The 17,931-nt window shown below is 40.8% G+C and overlaps 1 protein-coding gene across 1 annotated transcript in view; it reads right to left on the reverse strand.

Moving 5' to 3' along the window:
- The window catches only part of GALNT2 (polypeptide N-acetylgalactosaminyltransferase 2), a 446,140-nt gene that overhangs the window by 206,791 nt on the left and 221,418 nt on the right, over positions 1-17,931 (reverse strand). The window contains exon 3 of the mRNA XM_007938499.1: positions 6,753-6,906. Within this exon, the coding sequence (XP_007936690.1) occupies positions 6,753-6,906 (154 nt within the window). The remainder of the gene's footprint in view (positions 1-6,752; positions 6,907-17,931) is intronic.

Here is a 17,931-nt window from a genome sequence, read left to right on the forward strand (position 1 = left end):
TATCTTCTGTGTCTGTGTTAATTGGTTTCCCTTTTCTTTGTTGAAGAGGGTCTGTGCAATCCTTCTGCCTAGTCCGCCATCTTGCCCCGCCTCCTTGACACCCATTTTTGTCTTTTCTTTCTATCATATCTTCTTAATGACTTTTTGCTCTCTTCATATACAATGGCATTGATGTCATCCTACAACTGATCTGGTCTTCCATCGTTGGCATCTTATTATTCGCAGTCTTTAAGAGTCCCTGGATGGCACAATAAGAGCCCTGGTGGTGCACTGGTTAAAGCAATCGACTGCTAACAACAAAGTCAACAGTTCAAATCTGCCAACTACTCTGCAGGAGAAAGATGAGGCAGTCTGCTTCCATAAAGATTTACAGCCTTGGAAACCCTATGGGGCAGTTCTACTCTGTCCTATAGGGTCCTACAGGGTCACTATGAGTCGGAATCTATACAATGGCAGTGTGTTTGGTTTGGTTTTGGGGTGCCAAAAATGTTTAAGCACTCGGCTACTAACCTAACAGCTAGTAGTTGAAGTTCACCTAGAGATGACCTGGAAGAAACCCCTGGTGATCTACTTCCAAAAAATTGGCCACTGAAAACCCTATGGAGAATAGCTCACTCTGACACAAATGGGGTCAACATGAGTCAAGGTCTACTCAAAGGCAACTGGTTTTACTGGTTACTCTCAGTATTAATGATTTGTTGGTTTCTCACTACATGCAAAGCATTGTACTAAGCACTTCACTTACTCAAGCCATTTTTACTGAGTTGCTATATGAAGCAAATAGTAACCATGGAGCTTATAGTCTAGTGTGCAAAGACAGACAAACAACAAATAAGTAAAAATACATAGTGTGTTGATGGTGATAAGAATTATGGAGGTAAACATGGCAGGAAAGGGCACAGGAATGCTTGGGTATGATTAGGAGGCTACAGTGATAAATAAGGTGGCCAAGGAAGGCCTTTCTGAGATGTCTCTTCAGCAAAATCTTGAGAGAGGAGGAATTTGTCCTTAACCAATTTTTTGCTTTAATTCTTAGTAATCACTTCAAGTAAATACCACAGCATCTTACAGATTATAGAGGTCACAGAATCAAGAACTAGTGAGTATCAGATTTCAACCAAGGTCTATAAGAATCCCAAAACTTGTACTTAATCTCCATTTATATTGCTTTCAGATTTTATCATAAGTGAAGACTGAATTCTATCTGGCAAGCTTGGTGACACAGTGCCTAAGGCATGTGACTGCTAACCAGAAGTCTGGAAGTTCAAACCCACCTCCCTTGGGTAATCTCCTTCTGTAAAGATTCACTGCATTGGAAGCCCAATAGGGGTCGCTATGAGTTGGAACAGACTCAATGACAGTGGGTTTGGTTTTTTACACAAAGGTAGATACTTATATCTACGATTTTTACACAGCAAGGTCAAACTCTTCAATGGCTATTAGGTTTTTTTTTGGGGGGAGGAGGGGGCCAAAGTGGTAACTCAATCGTTTTAACGTTAAGAAAGGAATATGACATTTTTTACAAGGACAATTATTCTAAAACTTACACTTAAAGGAAAGTAAGTGGGTTAAGTTCCAGGTATTCAATTGACTTTATGTAGTTAACATAGCCAAAATTGCACAAATGTGGAAAACATCCCTGCTACTCCCTTAACACATGTAAATGAATATGACACAAGAGTTGGAAGTAAAAATTAAACCCACCCAAAAGTTAACCTCTAAAAGGATGAAAATTCAATCATCTGCTTGCACAAACTCATTTTTCAAGTAATTTTAAATAAATATATACGTATACATCAATATCCAAACAGGCTTACGTTGCTTAATGTGCACGATATGTTCTGTGAACTAAGACATTATATGATTTGGAAGTTATGCAAACACCACATTATATAAAGGAGAGGGGTGCACGGGACGGTCACTGGGAGGCCAAGGATATGCACCTATGCAACTGCACTGAAGGAGTACATGAAAACTTTAGCTCTGCTGCTGCCAGTCCTTTACAGTCCACCTGCTTTTCAAGTGTCCCACCTGGTCTCTGAAAGCTGTGCTGGCCCTTGCCAGTGCCATGGTATGTACTTCCTATCTAGCCAGCAGGCTCCCAGACCATTATCTCTGGCTCCCTTCAATTCCTTCCTCCCTGCCTTCCTTCTTCACACCCCCAAGGGGCTTTAAACTCTTTTAGCCCACCTATCCATCCCTCCTCCCCTAGCTCCCTTTCCTGTTCCTCTTCCCTCCACCTCTGCAGCCCAGTGGCCACCATCATGATAGCAGCCTGAGCCTCGGGCCAGGTATCATACACAGATGGGACATCCCACTAGGAGGTTCTGATGGTGTCTGTATGGTTGTGTGGGTGCTGGACTCCCTCCTGCCCCACAAGGGCTGAGGAAATGAAGGGACCAGAGAACTGGTGAGAGACAAATTGGTTCTCTGTACTCAGCTAAGTGTTTCTGTTATGTTTCTCTCTCTCTCATCAGGATTTCTGAACTGTTTTATTAGGGTACCATCAACATAGATGCAGTCCAAACAGCTTTTAAGTGACACACACAGGTATATAGTTTGGGGATTTTTAGGAGTCTTGCAATGGAGGCAGCAGATGAAAACCATCCCACACACTGATGATGAAGCATGATGTATACAATTTTCTCTCAGTTATAACTTATAAGGAAAAGTATGTAGAAGTAAAATCTCAGTGGGAAAAATGATCTCTTAAACCAAACACTAAAATTAAGCTTACACCATTTCATAGAGATTTAAATGCCAAGTAGTTGATTCAAGTTACCAGTTAAATTTTTTTTAGCTAGATTCTCCTAGAACTTCAAATACTTCCTTAATTCTTAGTACAACCTCCATTAAGAACTGCTATTAAACTTTTCTCAGTAGCACTGGTGGCATAGTGGATAAGGCATTTGGCTGCTAACCAGAAGGTTAGCGGTTCAATCTCACCAGCTGCTCTGCAGAAATAAGATAGGGCAATATACTGCTATAAAGATTTACCGCCTCGGAAACCCAATGGGGGTCACTATGAGATAGAATCAACTCAATGGCAGTAAGTTTTGGGTTTATTAAACCTTTCTGGTCTTATGTTGTTGTTGTTGTTGTTATGTGCCATCGAGTTGGACCTGACTCATAGCAACCTCTCCTTGGGTTTCGCAAGGCAGTAGCATTATGGAAGTAGATTGCCCAACCTCCCTTCTGAGGAGTGGCTGGTGGGTTTAAACTGCCAGCCTTCTGGTTAGCAGTCAAGTGGCTTAGGCACTAAGTTACTAGGCAAGTTATAAAAGTGTCTGGTGCCTCAGTTCCCTCTCTGTAAAATGAGAGTAACATTAGTGTGTCTAATTTAAAGCAGTGTGAGGATCAAGTGAGCTGTGATAGAGATGCATCTGGGACCCCTTGAGAAATGCTAAGGATGGCCCCTACCCAAGAAAAGCACAAAAACACAAACTCACAATCTTGCACACAGCTTCAAGATTTTCTCCGATTTCCTCCCTCAGTACTCATGGGTCCCTAGGTATCCTTGGTCTCAAGTTAAAAAAAAAAAAAAAATTGCCTTTGACTCTGACTCATGGCACCCTCATATATGTCAGAGCAGAAGAATCCTCCATGCAGTTTTCAATGGCTGATTTTTTAGAAGGAAATTGCTGGGCTTTTCTTCCCAGGTACTTCTCGGTAGACTGGAAACTCCAATCTTTCAGTTAGCAACCAAGGGCTTAAATGTTTGTGCCATCCAGGGACTCCTAGTCCTGAGTTAGCAACCTCTATTTTAGATTACAGTATTTAACAGTTAACAGGAGCTCTGGTAGCGTAATGCCTAAGGCATTTGACTACTAACCAGAAGGCTGGCAGTTCAAATCCATCAGCCACTCCTTAGAAGGAAGATTGGGCAATCTACTTCCATAGTGATAGCACCTCAGAAACCCAAGAAGGGGGTTGCTGTGAGTCAGATCCAATTTGACAACAGTGAGTTTGGTTTTATACATACACACACACACACACACACATAAATGTTAAAAACATTTAAACACACACCCCTTCTTTTCCAATCCTAAAGAAAAATAAAATTATATAGTTTTTAAATATGAGCTGTTTATGGGTAAATAAAGCCAACTAAAACCCAAAGAAAACTTTTTTTTTTTTTTAATTGTGATTTGGGTGAAAGTTTACAGAGCAAATTCACTTTCCATACAGCAGTTCACATATACTTTGTCTCATGACATTGACTACAATTTACCACAATGCAACAGCTCCCCTCCCACTTCTCCCCATAGTTGCCTATTCCCTGTGTTTGTCCCTCCTGTGCACTCCTGCCCCCTGAGCTGTCTCCCTGTGCATACACAGCCCTTCTATTCTCCCATGATTGTTCTCTTCAAGGAGTGTATCTACCTAATGTAAATGTTCACCTCATATATCTGTCTTTTGTTTGGCTGGAAGCCACAGGAGTGGGTTTAATTTCAGACCTTAAGGGCAGCTAGGGGCCATAGTCTCAGTGGTTCCATCAGGCTCTATCAGACCAGCAAATCTGGTCTCTTTTTTTTCCAAATGATTTTTGAGTTTTGTTCCACATTGTTCTCCCACTCTATCCAGGATCTCCTACATAGATCCCCCTCCAAGTGGTTAACAGTGGTAACCAGGCACCACCTAGTTCTTCTGGTCTCATTGTCATATAGGCTGAGGATCGCATGGTTTGTACCAGTCGCTTGGACTAATTGTTTCCATGAATCTTTGGTTTTCTTCATTCTTCTTTGCTCTGGATGAGGACAGACCCATCACTGCATCTAGATGGCTGCTTATAAGCATTTAATATCCTAGTTGCTACTCACCAAAGTAGGCTGTGGAACAATATTTTGTGTAGTATGTTATGCTAATTGAGCTTGATGTCCCCTGCGACTATGGTCCTGAGTCCACAGGTCCAACTACTCACTCCCTCTGGGTAGCTGGCTGTGGCCAAGAAGTGACTACAACCTTGTCCCTTGTCAGCTCTGCTATATACCTGGGAGTGCTTACAGAACATAGCAATACACTTACAGAAACACTGTATGCCAACCCTATACATGGTCTTGGGCACACTGCCCCCTGCACAGACTTACCTAATAGTTCAGCCTGTCCACCCATCTATTCACCTGTATATCCATGTTTGCCTTCACTGACAATGCAGTACTGTATGTGCAAAAGGGTCATCTTTGTTGTCTGTACCTCCCACGTACCTCTCTATGTTTTCCTCTTGCTCAACCAAAGAAAACTTGTAAGGAAAGCAAGTTATCTAGCAGTTAACTGGTGCCTACTCTGTTAGTAAAGTTTCCTGACAGTAGAAGAGATGAGAAAAGTCCTCTCTAAATTTATGTCATCAACTTATAAAACAATATGGGTGACTTAGTTGGCCTTTTATGTCTTTTCAGCTAGGTTTTCCTTCCTCTTAAATAGCTGAAACACAAATCCAGTGAAACCAGATATCTCACTGGCTCTCTAGAAACCCAGTGTTGCCTTGAAACACACAGCATTTCTACTTTCCTTCTTCCTGGAATTCCCCCACCCAAGACTCACCCCCTTCCTGGAGCCTTTCTTGACCTGTGCTGACCCCTCTTGAGTGCCCCAGTCCCCTGACTCTGAGCAGCTGGACCCCACAGTTCTCTCCCTTAATGACGCACATGCCATCTCCCAATCTCATGGGGCTTGGCCTTCTTGGCATGGACTCTCAGCCCTCAAGCACAGAGTCTGACCCCAAACAGACATTTAATGAATGCTAAATTAAGTGATGAATGAGTACTACAGTAACTGAGCAAGAAGACCTATCAAGCACTCAGAAAGACGAAACCCTCAAAATGTGGCTCCTAATTTTTTTAAAATTTGAACACCTTCCAAATCAATGATATTTACCAGTAAAGTTTAAAGTATTCACAATAGGGCTATGAATCTCATTCTGCTGATAAATACCAACAAATGCTTAAGGGACTCCCATAGGCATGCTCCCTCCAAGAATGAGACCTCCTCACTGGGAATTAGAGGTCCACCTCCCCCAGACCCTAGGATACTAGTGATCCTGCTTAGTTACTTTTTTCCTACAATGCATTTTATAAAACTGTAGACTGCTCAAGAGTTTTTTGTCTCCTCTTTGCTGGATTATATTAGGTAATAATAGATACATAAAGTAATTAAAAAATAAAAAGTTGCAGCTCTTTAAGAATTAAAAAGGGCACAGAAGAGTATGTCTAAGACCCACGACTGTGGTCAAATGTCAACTTGCCTTCCTGTCTCCTATGTTCTTACCAAATTTAACATCTAGCCATTGCTGGCTTACTTCTTTCCTCTTTCTAGTCTTTAGAAAATTTCCAATTAAGGCTGTCCCAATACACAGTTCAGATTTTCTTTCTTTCCAGTGACACTGTGAACAATGGAAAATTATGCCTTTTAGTGAACAGATTTCAAAAATAATAAATGATCAGTAAACATGATGCAAATAACACAACCTTCTCTTTCTGATTACCATGCTCTGTCTGGCTCAGTAACTCACAGATTCCATATACTGCCTGAGGAAAGCAAAGACTAGAACCAGATTTAAAGTGGTCCTTTCACTTCCGAGAGATATAGTTCCACTGCCATATGCCTGAGAATTTTTGCAAGTTTTACCACAGTGTAAAGATATAAGACACATTAAGTTTCCCAGAAAAACAGAAAAAATCTAGTGTCCCAACAGAAGCTACTAGTTTATGCACAAGTAAACTCAGTCATGAGCTGATGCTCAATTATGTACTTACTGATCATGTCTGGTGTCAGGAATGTTTCTGTCCATTCGCAACTTATCACTTTCCACTTGGTTGAACTTGTTCCGGGCATAGGGATCCTGCCCAGATCTGACCATTGTTACTCCAACATAAGCTTCCTGGTTAAAGTCCTGCCACCGAACTTTACCTAATGGAAGAAAAGCAGAGGTTTTATATGACAGAGGAGAAAATGAGATTAGTATTTCTCAGTACAGAGAATGCAGCAACAACATACTAACCCAACAAAGAGTGTCTAGGGCTTCTTCTTATGACAATTTTAGTCAATAAACTACCTTAAATTATTACAGCTATAAACATCACTACTGTCTAAGAGGAGAAAATTAAATGCTTACAGTTTGCAACTTGAAAATCAAAGGTCTTCTCAGCCACACCAAACCTGCCCCACTTCCAGGGCCCACTCACTGCCAGACAGTAAGAGGAAGCTAAAGGATCCAAGATGGTGAAATAGGCAGATACACTAGCCAGACCCTCTACAGCAAAGACTCGAGAAATGAAGAGAAACAGACACAGATGACAATTCTGGAACACAGAGCTTCAAAGGAAAATAATGATGAGAAGAAGATACTAAACAAAAACAGGGAACAAGGAGCAGTAAACTGTCAACTGTCGAACTGTGGCCATTCTGAATAACTGTAAGCAGCATTTCAATGGGAGCAGAAACCAGATAACTGGCTCCACTGGGCCAAGAATGCACCAGCACCCACACTGGTGGTCAGTGATCAGATAGGTCTTCCCACTCTGTTTTTTTTTTTTTTTTTTCCTTCCTATTACCCCCCCATAGATACATATATGCTTTCGTGTGTGTGTATGTATGTATGTATGTGTATATATATATACACATACACATATATCACCCTCCCGCCCAGCAGTCAGGAGCAGCAACACTACCTAGCCTTATTCACTACATCTGTTGTCCTACCCACTGGATAAATGTCACCAACTGCTCCAATATCACTGGACAGACAACAGATGGCAGGCAGTACTCAAGCCACCATAGTACAACAAACTGAGAGACTACATCTGCAGAAAGAGGTGATGGAGAAGCTCAATATCATCAATTAAAATAATGCCAGGAGCTAACTGTGGAAGAGACCTACAACTGGTCCTACACAAAGTGAAGCTGAAGCTGAAGAACATTAAAACAAGTCCATGAGAGCCAAATTACAATCTGGAGTATATCCCACCTGAATTTAGAGACTATCTGAAGAAAAGATTTGATGCATGGGATACCAATGACCAAAGACCAGATAAACTGTGGGATGACATCAAGAATATCATAAAAAAGAAGGCAAAAGGTCATTAAAAAGACAGGAAAGGAAGAAAAGACCAAAACTGATGTCAGAAGAAACTCTGAAAACTGCCCTAGAACTGAGAGTAGCTAAAGTAAATGAAAGAAATGAAGAAATAAAAGAACTAAACATAAGATTTCAAAGGGCAACGGCAAAAGTATTTTACAAAGTAAAGTATTATAATGCAATTTACAAAGACCTGGAATTATAAAACTAAAAGGGAAGAGTATGCTTTACATTTCTGAAGTTGAAAGAAAACTTCAAGCCTCAAATTACAATATTAAAGAATTTAATGGGAAAAATGCTGAACGATGAAGAAAGCATCAAAAGAGGATGGAAGGACTACACAAGTCATTGAATCAAAAAACTGGTAAAAAGCATTCAACCTTTTGGGAGGTAACATATGATAAAGCACTAATGGTACAGAAGGAAGAAGTCCAAGCTAGAGTGAAGGAATTGGCAAAAAACAAAGCTCCAAGAATTGGGAGAATACTTAGTGAGATGTTTCAACAAATGAGTGCACTGTTAGAGGTGCTTAGTCATTTATGCTATGAAATTTGGAAAAGATCCATACTTAAGCCCATTCCAAAGAAAGGTGATCCAACAGAATGTGGAAATTATCCAACATTATCACTGATATCACATGCAAGTAAAATTTTGCTGAAGATAATTCAAAAACAGTTGCAGCAGTATACTGACAGGGAACTGCCAGAAATTCAAGCTGGATTCAGAAGAGGACATGGAACGAGAGACATCATTGCTGATGTCAGATGGACCCTGGCTGAAATCAGAGAATACCAGAAAGATGTTTACCTGTGTTTTATTGACTATGCAAAGGCATTCAACTCTGTGGATAACAAATTATGGATAACATTGCAAACAATGAGAATTCCAGAAAACTTCATTGTGCTCATGAGGAAGCTGTACATAGAACAAAAGGCTGTTATTCAAAGAGAACAAGGTAACACTGAACGCTTTAAAATCAAGAAGGGCCTTCAGACCTGGAATTGAATTCACTCCCATGGCTTCCAGCAAAACAAACAGGCAGGCATATGGGGTGAACATTTACACCAGGTAGATACACTCCTTAGAATAATTAATCATGGGAGAACAGAAGGGCAGTACTTGCCCAGGGAGACAGCTCAGGGGACAGGAATGCATAGTAAAGAAGGACACAGGGAAGAGGTAACTATAGGGAAGAAGTGGGAAGAAAGCTATTACATTGTGAGGGTTACATCAATGTCATGAAACAAAATTATGTATGAACTATTATATGGCAAATGAATTTGCTCTGTAAATTCTCACCCAAATCATAATAAAAATTAAAAAAAAAAAATCAATCAGTATGGTGAGCAAATAATGCGAGAAGCTGTGCTACAGAAGAAAGCAGCATCAGGTTTGGAGGAAGACTCATTAACAACCTGCAATACACAGTTGGCACAACTTTACTTGCTGAAAGCAAAAAAGACTCGAAACACTTACTGATGAAGATCAAAGACTACAATCCTCAGTATGGATTACACCTCAACTGGACTAAAACACAATATCATGATAAACAGAGAAAAGACAAGTTGTCAAAGACTTCATTTTACTTGGATCCACAGTCAACAACCACAGAAGCAGCAGTCAAGAAATCAGACATCCTATTGCATTGCAAGGAGCTCTGGTAGCATAGTGGCTAAGACACTTGCCTGCTAACCAGACGGCTGGCGGTTCAAACCCACCAGCCACTCCTCGGAAGGAAGGTTGGGCAATCCTACTTCCATAGTGATACTGCCTCGGAAACCCAAGGAGGGGTCGCTATGAGTCGGGCCGACTCGACGGCACATAACAACAACAACAACAATTGCATTGCAAAAGACCTCATTAAAGTGATAAAAACAAAGATAATACTTTAAAGATTAAGGTCCACCTGACCCAAACCATGGTATTTTCAATAGCCTCATATGCATGTGAAAGCTGGACAAAGAATAAGGAAGACGCAGAAGAACTCATGCCTTTTATTTGTGGTTTTTGGCAAAGAATACTGAAAATACCATGGACTGCCAGAAGAACTAACAAAACTGTCTTAGAAAAGTACAGCCAGAATGTTCCTTAGCAGCGCGAATGGCCAAACTTCATTCCACGTACTTTGGTCATGCTGTCAGAAGGTCATGTCATATTTCCCTGGAGAAGGGTATCATGCTTGGTAAAGTGGAGGGTCAGCAAAAAAGGGAAGACTGTCAATGAGATGGACTGACAGAGTGGCTACAATGATAAGCTAAAGTAAGAATTGTGAGGATAGCACAGAACTGGGCAGGGTTTCATTCTGTTGTACATGGGGTCACTATGAGTCAGAGCTGACTCGACAGCAACTAACAACAACAACAGATAGGAAGACTTAAGATTGTGAAAATGTGAGTACTATCCAAAGCAATATACAGATACCTGATCTAAATCCCATGAGCATTATTTAAAGACCAGGAAAAACTCTCTTTAAACATTATATGGAAAGGAAAGAGACCATGGATAAGGAAAGTACTACTAAAGAGAAACAAAGGAGAAGGCCTCATGCTCCTCAATCTCCAAACTTATTGTACATACCACACAGTAGTCAAAACAGCATGGTACTGGTATAATGACAAACTCACAGACCAGTGGAATAGCACTGAGAACAAACTGAGCACAGGTGATCTTTGACAAAGGGCCTATTAAACAGGGAAGAGATACACAGTCTCTTTAATAAATGGTGCTAGTGAAATTGGGTATCTATTTGCAGAAAAATGGAACAGGATCCACATCTCTCACCATATACAAAACTAACTCAAGATTAACCAAAGACCTAAATGTAAAACCTAAAACTATAACGGTCATCAAAAGGGGGGGGGGCAAACTTAGGAGCCATAATACATGGCATAAATACACTATCAAATATAACGAAAATGCACAAACAGCAGAAGACAAAATAGACAAGTGGGATCTCCTAAAAATTAAACATTTATAAGCATCAAAAGTCTTCGGGAAAAGAGTAAAATGGGAAACTTCAGACTGGGAAAAAAATTTTGGCAGCAACATGTCACACAGGGATTAATCTCTAAAATTTATACAAAACATCAATACCTCAACAACAAAAAGGCAAACAATCCAATTTAAAAATGGGCAGAGGACATGAACAGACACTTCAACAAAGAAGACATTCAGGCTGCTAACAAACACATGAAAAAATGCTTGTAATCATTAACCATTACCAAAATACCAAAACCACTCTCATCAAGTTGATAGACAGGATAGAGTAGAACTGCCCCACAGGTTTCCAAGGGTGTAAATCTTAATGGAAGCAGACTGTCTCATTTTTCTTCCAAGGAGTGGCTGGTGGATTCCAACCACCAACCTTCTCATTAGCAGCTGAATGCCTTAAGCAATGCAAATAAAAATAATGAGATATCATCTCACTCCAGCATTATAGCAAAGTTAAAAAAAAAAAAACACAGAAAACAGCAAATTCTGGTGAGGGTGTGGAGAGACTGGAATCCTCATACACTGCTGTAAAATGGTACTATCACTGTAGAAAACATTATGACACTTCCTTAAAAAGTTGGAAATAAAATTATCATATGATCCAGCAATCCCATGACCAGGTACACATCCTAGAGAAATAACAACCATGACACAAACAGATAATATGCACACCCATGTTCATCCTAGCATTATTCACAAGAGCAAAAAGATGAAAACAATCTGAGTGCCCATCAGTAGAAAAATGGATAAACAAACTATGGTACACACACACACTGGAACACTATACAACATTAAAGAATAATGATGAATCTGTGAAATATCTCATAACATGGATGAACCTAGAGGACATTCTGTTGAGTGAAATCAGTGAATCACAAAAGCACAAATATTGTATGAGATCTCCACTGTAAAAAGTCAAGAAAAGGTTTACACATAGAAATACTCATTCTTTGAAAGTTACCAGAGGTGGGAGGGAGAAGAATGGGTAAAACACTGACTAGAGGGTAGACAGGTATTAACTTGGGAGAAAAGAAAGACAATATACAATAAGGGGGAAGTCAGCACAGAATGATGAAGGCAATGGAAGACATTGGGAGGAGCATGAGAGTTAAAGGCAACAAAGGTAAATATTACATACACAATCGTGCAATAACAGTAACAACTATAATCTACAAGTGGGTACACAGACACTCAAGCTGAAATATATATAAGTTTGATAGAGTATATTTCTACATATATGCTACAAATACATCCACGAATATAATAGAACATACAGTGTGCAAAGTGATGAAAACTTCTTAGCCGTAACACCTTGAGGGAATGAGTCGCTGGGCCCGGGGGCTCAGGACAATACTTTTGGGGGACACTAAGGTCAGTTGGTATGTTGTTGTTGTTGTTAGGTGCAGTCAAGTCGTTTCAGACTCATAGCAACCCTAAGCACAGGAGAACAAAACACCTCCCAATCCTGCGCCAACTCCATGATCCTTGCTATACTTGAGCCCATCATCAAAGCCACCCTGTCAGTCCATCTCATTGAAGGCTTCCCCTCTTTCATCAACCCTCCACCTTACCAAGCATGGCATCCTTCTCCAGGGAATGGTCCCTTCTTACAACACGACCAAAGTAGGTGAGACAAAGTCTGGCCTTCTCGCTCTCAAGAAGCATTTTGGCTGTACTTCCTCCAGGACAGATCTGTTAGTTCCTTTAGCAGTCCATGGTACTTTCAGTATTCTTCACCAGCACCACAACTAAAAAGCATCAACTCTTCTTCGGTCTTCCTTATTCATTGTCCAGCTCTCACATGCATATGAGGCAACTGAAAATATGGGTTATGTCAGGTGCACCTTAGTCTTCAAGGAGACATCTTTGCTCCTCAGCACTTGAAAGAGGTGCTTTGCAGCCAACCTGCCCAGTGCTATACATCGTCTAATGTCCTGACGGCTGCTTCCATTGGTGTCGATTGTAGAACCAAGCAATGTGAATTATTTGACAACCTCAATCTTTTCTCCATTTATTGTGATGCTGCTTATAGATCCAGTTGTGAGGATTTTTGTTTTCTTTATATTGAGATGTAATCCATACTGCAGACTGTATTCTTCAATCTTCATCAGGAAGTGCTTCAAGTCATCCTCACTTTCAGCAAGCAAAGTTGTGTCATCAGCATATCCCAAGTTGTTAAAGATTCTTCCTCTAATCTTGATGCCACGTCTTCCTTCATATAGTCCAGTTTCTTGGATTACCTGCTCAGCATATAGACTGAATAAGTACAGGGAAAGGATACAACCCTGACACACTCCTTTCTTGATTTTAAACCAGGCAGTGTCCCTTTGTTCTGTTCCAACATCAGACGCCTAGTCAAGGTACAGGTTCCTCATGAGTACAATTAAGTGTTCTGGAATTCCCATTTTCTCTATGTTAACAATTTGTTATAATCCACACAATCAAAGGCCTTTACATTTTCAATAAAACACAAGTAAACATCTTTCTGGTATTCTTTGCCTTGAACCAAGATCCATTTGACAGCAGCTATGATATCCTTTGTTCTACCATCCTCTTCTGAATCCAGCCCACACCTCTGGAAGTTCTCTGTCAACGTAATGAGGCAACCGTTTTTGAAATATCTTCAGTAAGATCTTGCTTGTGTGCGATAGTAATGATATTGTCTGATAATTTCCACATTCTGTGGGATCACCTTTCTTTGGAATGGGTACAAATGTGGATCTCTTCCAGTCAGTTGGCCAGGTAGCTGTCTTCCAAATCTCTTGGCATAACTGAGTGAGAGTCTCCAGTAGGGCTTCTGTTTGTTGAAATATCTCAATGAGTATTCCATCAATTCCTAGAGCCTTGTTCTTCACCAATTCTTTCACTGCAGCTTCAACTTCCTCCTTCAGTACCATTGGTTCTAGATCATCTGCCACCTCCTGAAATGGATGAAGATCTACCAGTTCTTTTTGGTACAGTGACTCTGCATATTCCTTCCAACTTCTGTTGATATTTCCTGCATCATTCAATATTTTGCCCATAGTACCTTTCAATACTGCAACTTGAGGCTTAAATTTTTTCCTCAGTTCTTTCAGCTTGAGAAATGCTGAGCATGTTCTTCCCTTTTGGTTTTCTAACTTCAAGTCTTTTCATATTTCACTATAGTAATTGACTTTGTCTGCTCAAGCTGCTCTTTGAAATCTTCTGTTCAGCTCCTTTATATTGCCATTTCTTCCATTTGCTTTAGCTACTCTCCACTCAAGGGCAAGTTTCAGAGACTCTTCTGTCATCCATTTTGGTCTTTTCTTCTTTTCTCATCTTTCTAGTGACCTCCTGCTCTCTTCATGGATGATGTTCTTGATGTCATCCCACAATTCTTCTGATTTTCGGTCACTGGTGTTCAATGCATCAAATCTATTCTTCGGATGGTCTCTAAATTCAGGAGGGATATATTCAAGATCATATTTTGGCTCTCCTAGACTTGTTTTAATTGTCTTTAACTTCAAGTTGAACTTGATTATGAGCAGTTGATAGTCTGTTCCATAATCAGCTCCTGGCCTTGTTTTGGCTAAAGATATTGAACTTTTACCACCGCCTCTTGCCACATGTATAGCTGCCGTTTATGTTGCTGAAAAAAATGTATTTGCAATGAATACGTCATTGGTCTTGCAAAATTCTATCATGCAATTGCCAGCATTATTTCTGTCACCAAGGCCAATTTTCCAACTATCGGTGATTCTTCATTTCCAACTTTTGCATTCCAGTCACCAGTGATAATTAACACATCCTGATTGCATGTTCAGTCATTTTCAGCGTGCAGAATTTGATAAAAATCTTCAATTTCCTCATCTTTGGCTTTGGTGGTTGGGGCATAAATTTGAATAATAGTCGTATTAACTGGTAGGCTTATGGATCTTTTCCTATCACTGACTCCATTGTACTTCAGGGCAGATCTTGAAACATCCTTTGTGATGATGAATGCCACGCCATTCCCCTTCAAATTGTCATTCCCAGCATAGTAGATCATATGGTTGTCTGGTCAAAACCAGTCCATTTTAGCTCACTAATGCCTAGGATATCAATCTTTATGCGTTCCATTTCATTCTGACAACTTCCAATTTCCCTAGATTCATACTTCATTCATTCCATGTTCCAATTATTAAAGGATGTTTGCTGCTGTTTCTCCTCAATTTGAGTCATGCCACATCAGCAAATGGAGGTCTCGAAAGCTTTATCTTATCCATATCATTAAGGCTGATTTCACTCTGATGATGCAGATCTTTCCCAGTCACATTTTGAGAGCCTTCTAACCTAAGTGACTCATCCTCGTCCTCTGTATTGAACAATGATTCTGGGATATTCATAAAGTTGAGCAGTAACGTATCAGACAGTGTTTCTCTGCTATTCATAAGGTTTTCCCTGGCCAATTCTTTGAGAAGTGGATGGCCTCTTCCTTCTTCCTAGTATGTCTCAGTCTGCAAGCCATGCTGCAATCTGTGTACCATGTGCACCCTGCTGGATTTGAAACACTGATGGCACAGCCTCAAAACTCACAGCAACATGTCACCACAGTAGGACAAACCAACGGACAAGTTTGTTTCCCTTAGCTGTTCAAAACCTCTCCAACCTCCCCTTACCTGGATCCCTCCTGCTACCTCCTCGCTCTGTCACAGCACCCCTGGCCTTTTTCCTCTCTTTTCCCCTGCTTTCCCACCTTGCCACTTATGGGCGTGGCCCGGGTTCCCTCCCCTCACCTGGATTCCTGTAGCTTCCTCCTCAAGGTCAGTTGGTATAACATAATCCAAAAAGGCAATGTTCTATATCCTACCTTGGTGAGCAGTGACATGGGTCTTCAAAGCTTGCATCTAAGGTGCAAATATTGGTCTCTCCCTGTCTGGAGCTCTGGTGGCCAAGTGCCTAAGGCATTTATTTCACTGTCAACCAAAAGCCTGGCTGTTCAAATCCACCAGCCAATCCTTGGAAGGAAGGTTGAACGATCTACTTCCGTAGTGCTACTGCCTTGGAAACCCAAGGAGGCGTCACTGTGAGTCAGAGCCAACTCCACAGCAGTGAGTTTTGTGTGTGTGTGTGTGTGTGTGTGTAACAAAGAAGAATGAAGAAAATTAAATACATCAAGAAATAATTAGTCCAAATGACTAATGGACCAGATGAAACCCAGCTTCCATGACCCTGAGACCAGAACAACCAGATGGTGCCCGACGACCACTGCTGATCTCTCTGAAAGGGATCAAAACCAGGTCCTGGAGACAGTGGGAGAAAAATGTGGAACAAAACGTAAAATCGGGGATGGGGGACAGGATTACTGATCTGATAGAGACTAGAAGAACCCCCAAGACTATGGTCCTTAGACACTTTTCCAGCTGGGAAGTGAACTCACCCATTTGGCTCAACTTTCAGCCAAATGAAAGACCTATATAATGAACAATTAACACCTGGGAAGGAGGCACTCATTAAAATAATCAATCATATGCAATCAAAAGGGTAACATTTGTGCAGAGATAAAGCTAAGAAGGCTAGAAGGGATAGAAAGAAGGATGAAGGGAAATGGTAAACAGGGAGGATGCAGTATGAATGCTGTTACATGGTGGGGATTGCGATGAATGTCACAAAACAAAATGTCTGTGAATTGTTGAATGGAAAACCAATTTGCTTTGTAAACTTTGACCCAAATCACAACCCTGATGCATACCCTTCCTGATTTTAACCATACAGTATCCCTTTGTTCTGTTCGAACAACAGCCTCTTGGTCTATGTACAGGTTCTTCAGGAGAACAAGTAATGTTCTAGAATCCCCACTCTTCTCAATGTTCTCCATAATTTGTTATGATCTACACAAACATTTTTGCATAGTGAATATACATACATAGGTAAATATCTTGGTTTTCTCTCTTTTCACTCCAGACCCACCTGACAGCAGTGATATCCCTTGTTCCACGTCGTCTTTTGAATCTGGCTTGAATTTCTGAAAGTTCACTGCCGATGTACTGCAACACCTGTTTTTGAGTTATCCTCAGGAAAAATTTACTTGTTCAGATATTAATGATATTGTTCAGTAATTTCTGCATTCTGATGGATCACCTTTCTTTGAAATGGCCACAGATATAGAGCTCTTTCAGTCAACTGGCCAGGCAGCTGTCTTCCAGATTTCTTGGAATGAATGAGAGAATGCCTCCAGTGCTTCATCAATTTGTTGAAACATCTCAATGGGTATTCCATCAATTCCTGAAGGCTTGTTTTTCACCAATTCCTTCAGTGCAGCTTGCACTTCTTAGTGCATAAAGGTCATATGCTACCTCCTAAAATGGTAAAATATGAACCAATTCTTTTTGGTACAGTGACCCCTTCCATTTTCTTTTGATGCTTCCTGCATCAATTCAGTATTTTGCCCATGTTGTTGCTGTTGTCATTAGGTGCTGTCTAGTCAGCTCTGAGGGAGCTCTGGTAGCATAGTGGCTAAGACACTTGCCTGCTAACCGGGTGGCTGGTGGTTCAAACCCACCAGCCACTACCCAGAAGGAAGGCTGGGCAATCCTACTTCCGTAGTGATACTGCCTCGGAAACCCAAGGAGGGGGCGCTATGAGTCGGGGCCAACTCGATGGCACATAACAACAACAACAACAGTCAGCTCTGACTCATAGCGACCCGATGTACAACAGAACAAAACAATGCCCGAACCTGCACCTTCCTCAAAATCTTTCCTATGTTTTATTGCTATTCATAAGGTTTTCAGCTGTCAAATTTTTCAGAAGTACATGGGCCCAGAGAGGCGGGGCAAGATGGCGGACTAGGCAGAAGGATTGCACAGACCCTCTTCAACAAAGAAAAGGGAAACCAATTAACACAGACACAGAAGATAATCTTG

Source organism: Orycteropus afer, unplaced genomic scaffold (genome assembly GCF_000298275.1).
Source record: "Orycteropus afer afer isolate SDZICR_OR568_19922 unplaced genomic scaffold, OryAfe1.0 scaffold00050, whole genome shotgun sequence".
Taxonomy (NCBI): Eukaryota; Metazoa; Chordata; class Mammalia; order Tubulidentata; family Orycteropodidae; genus Orycteropus; species Orycteropus afer.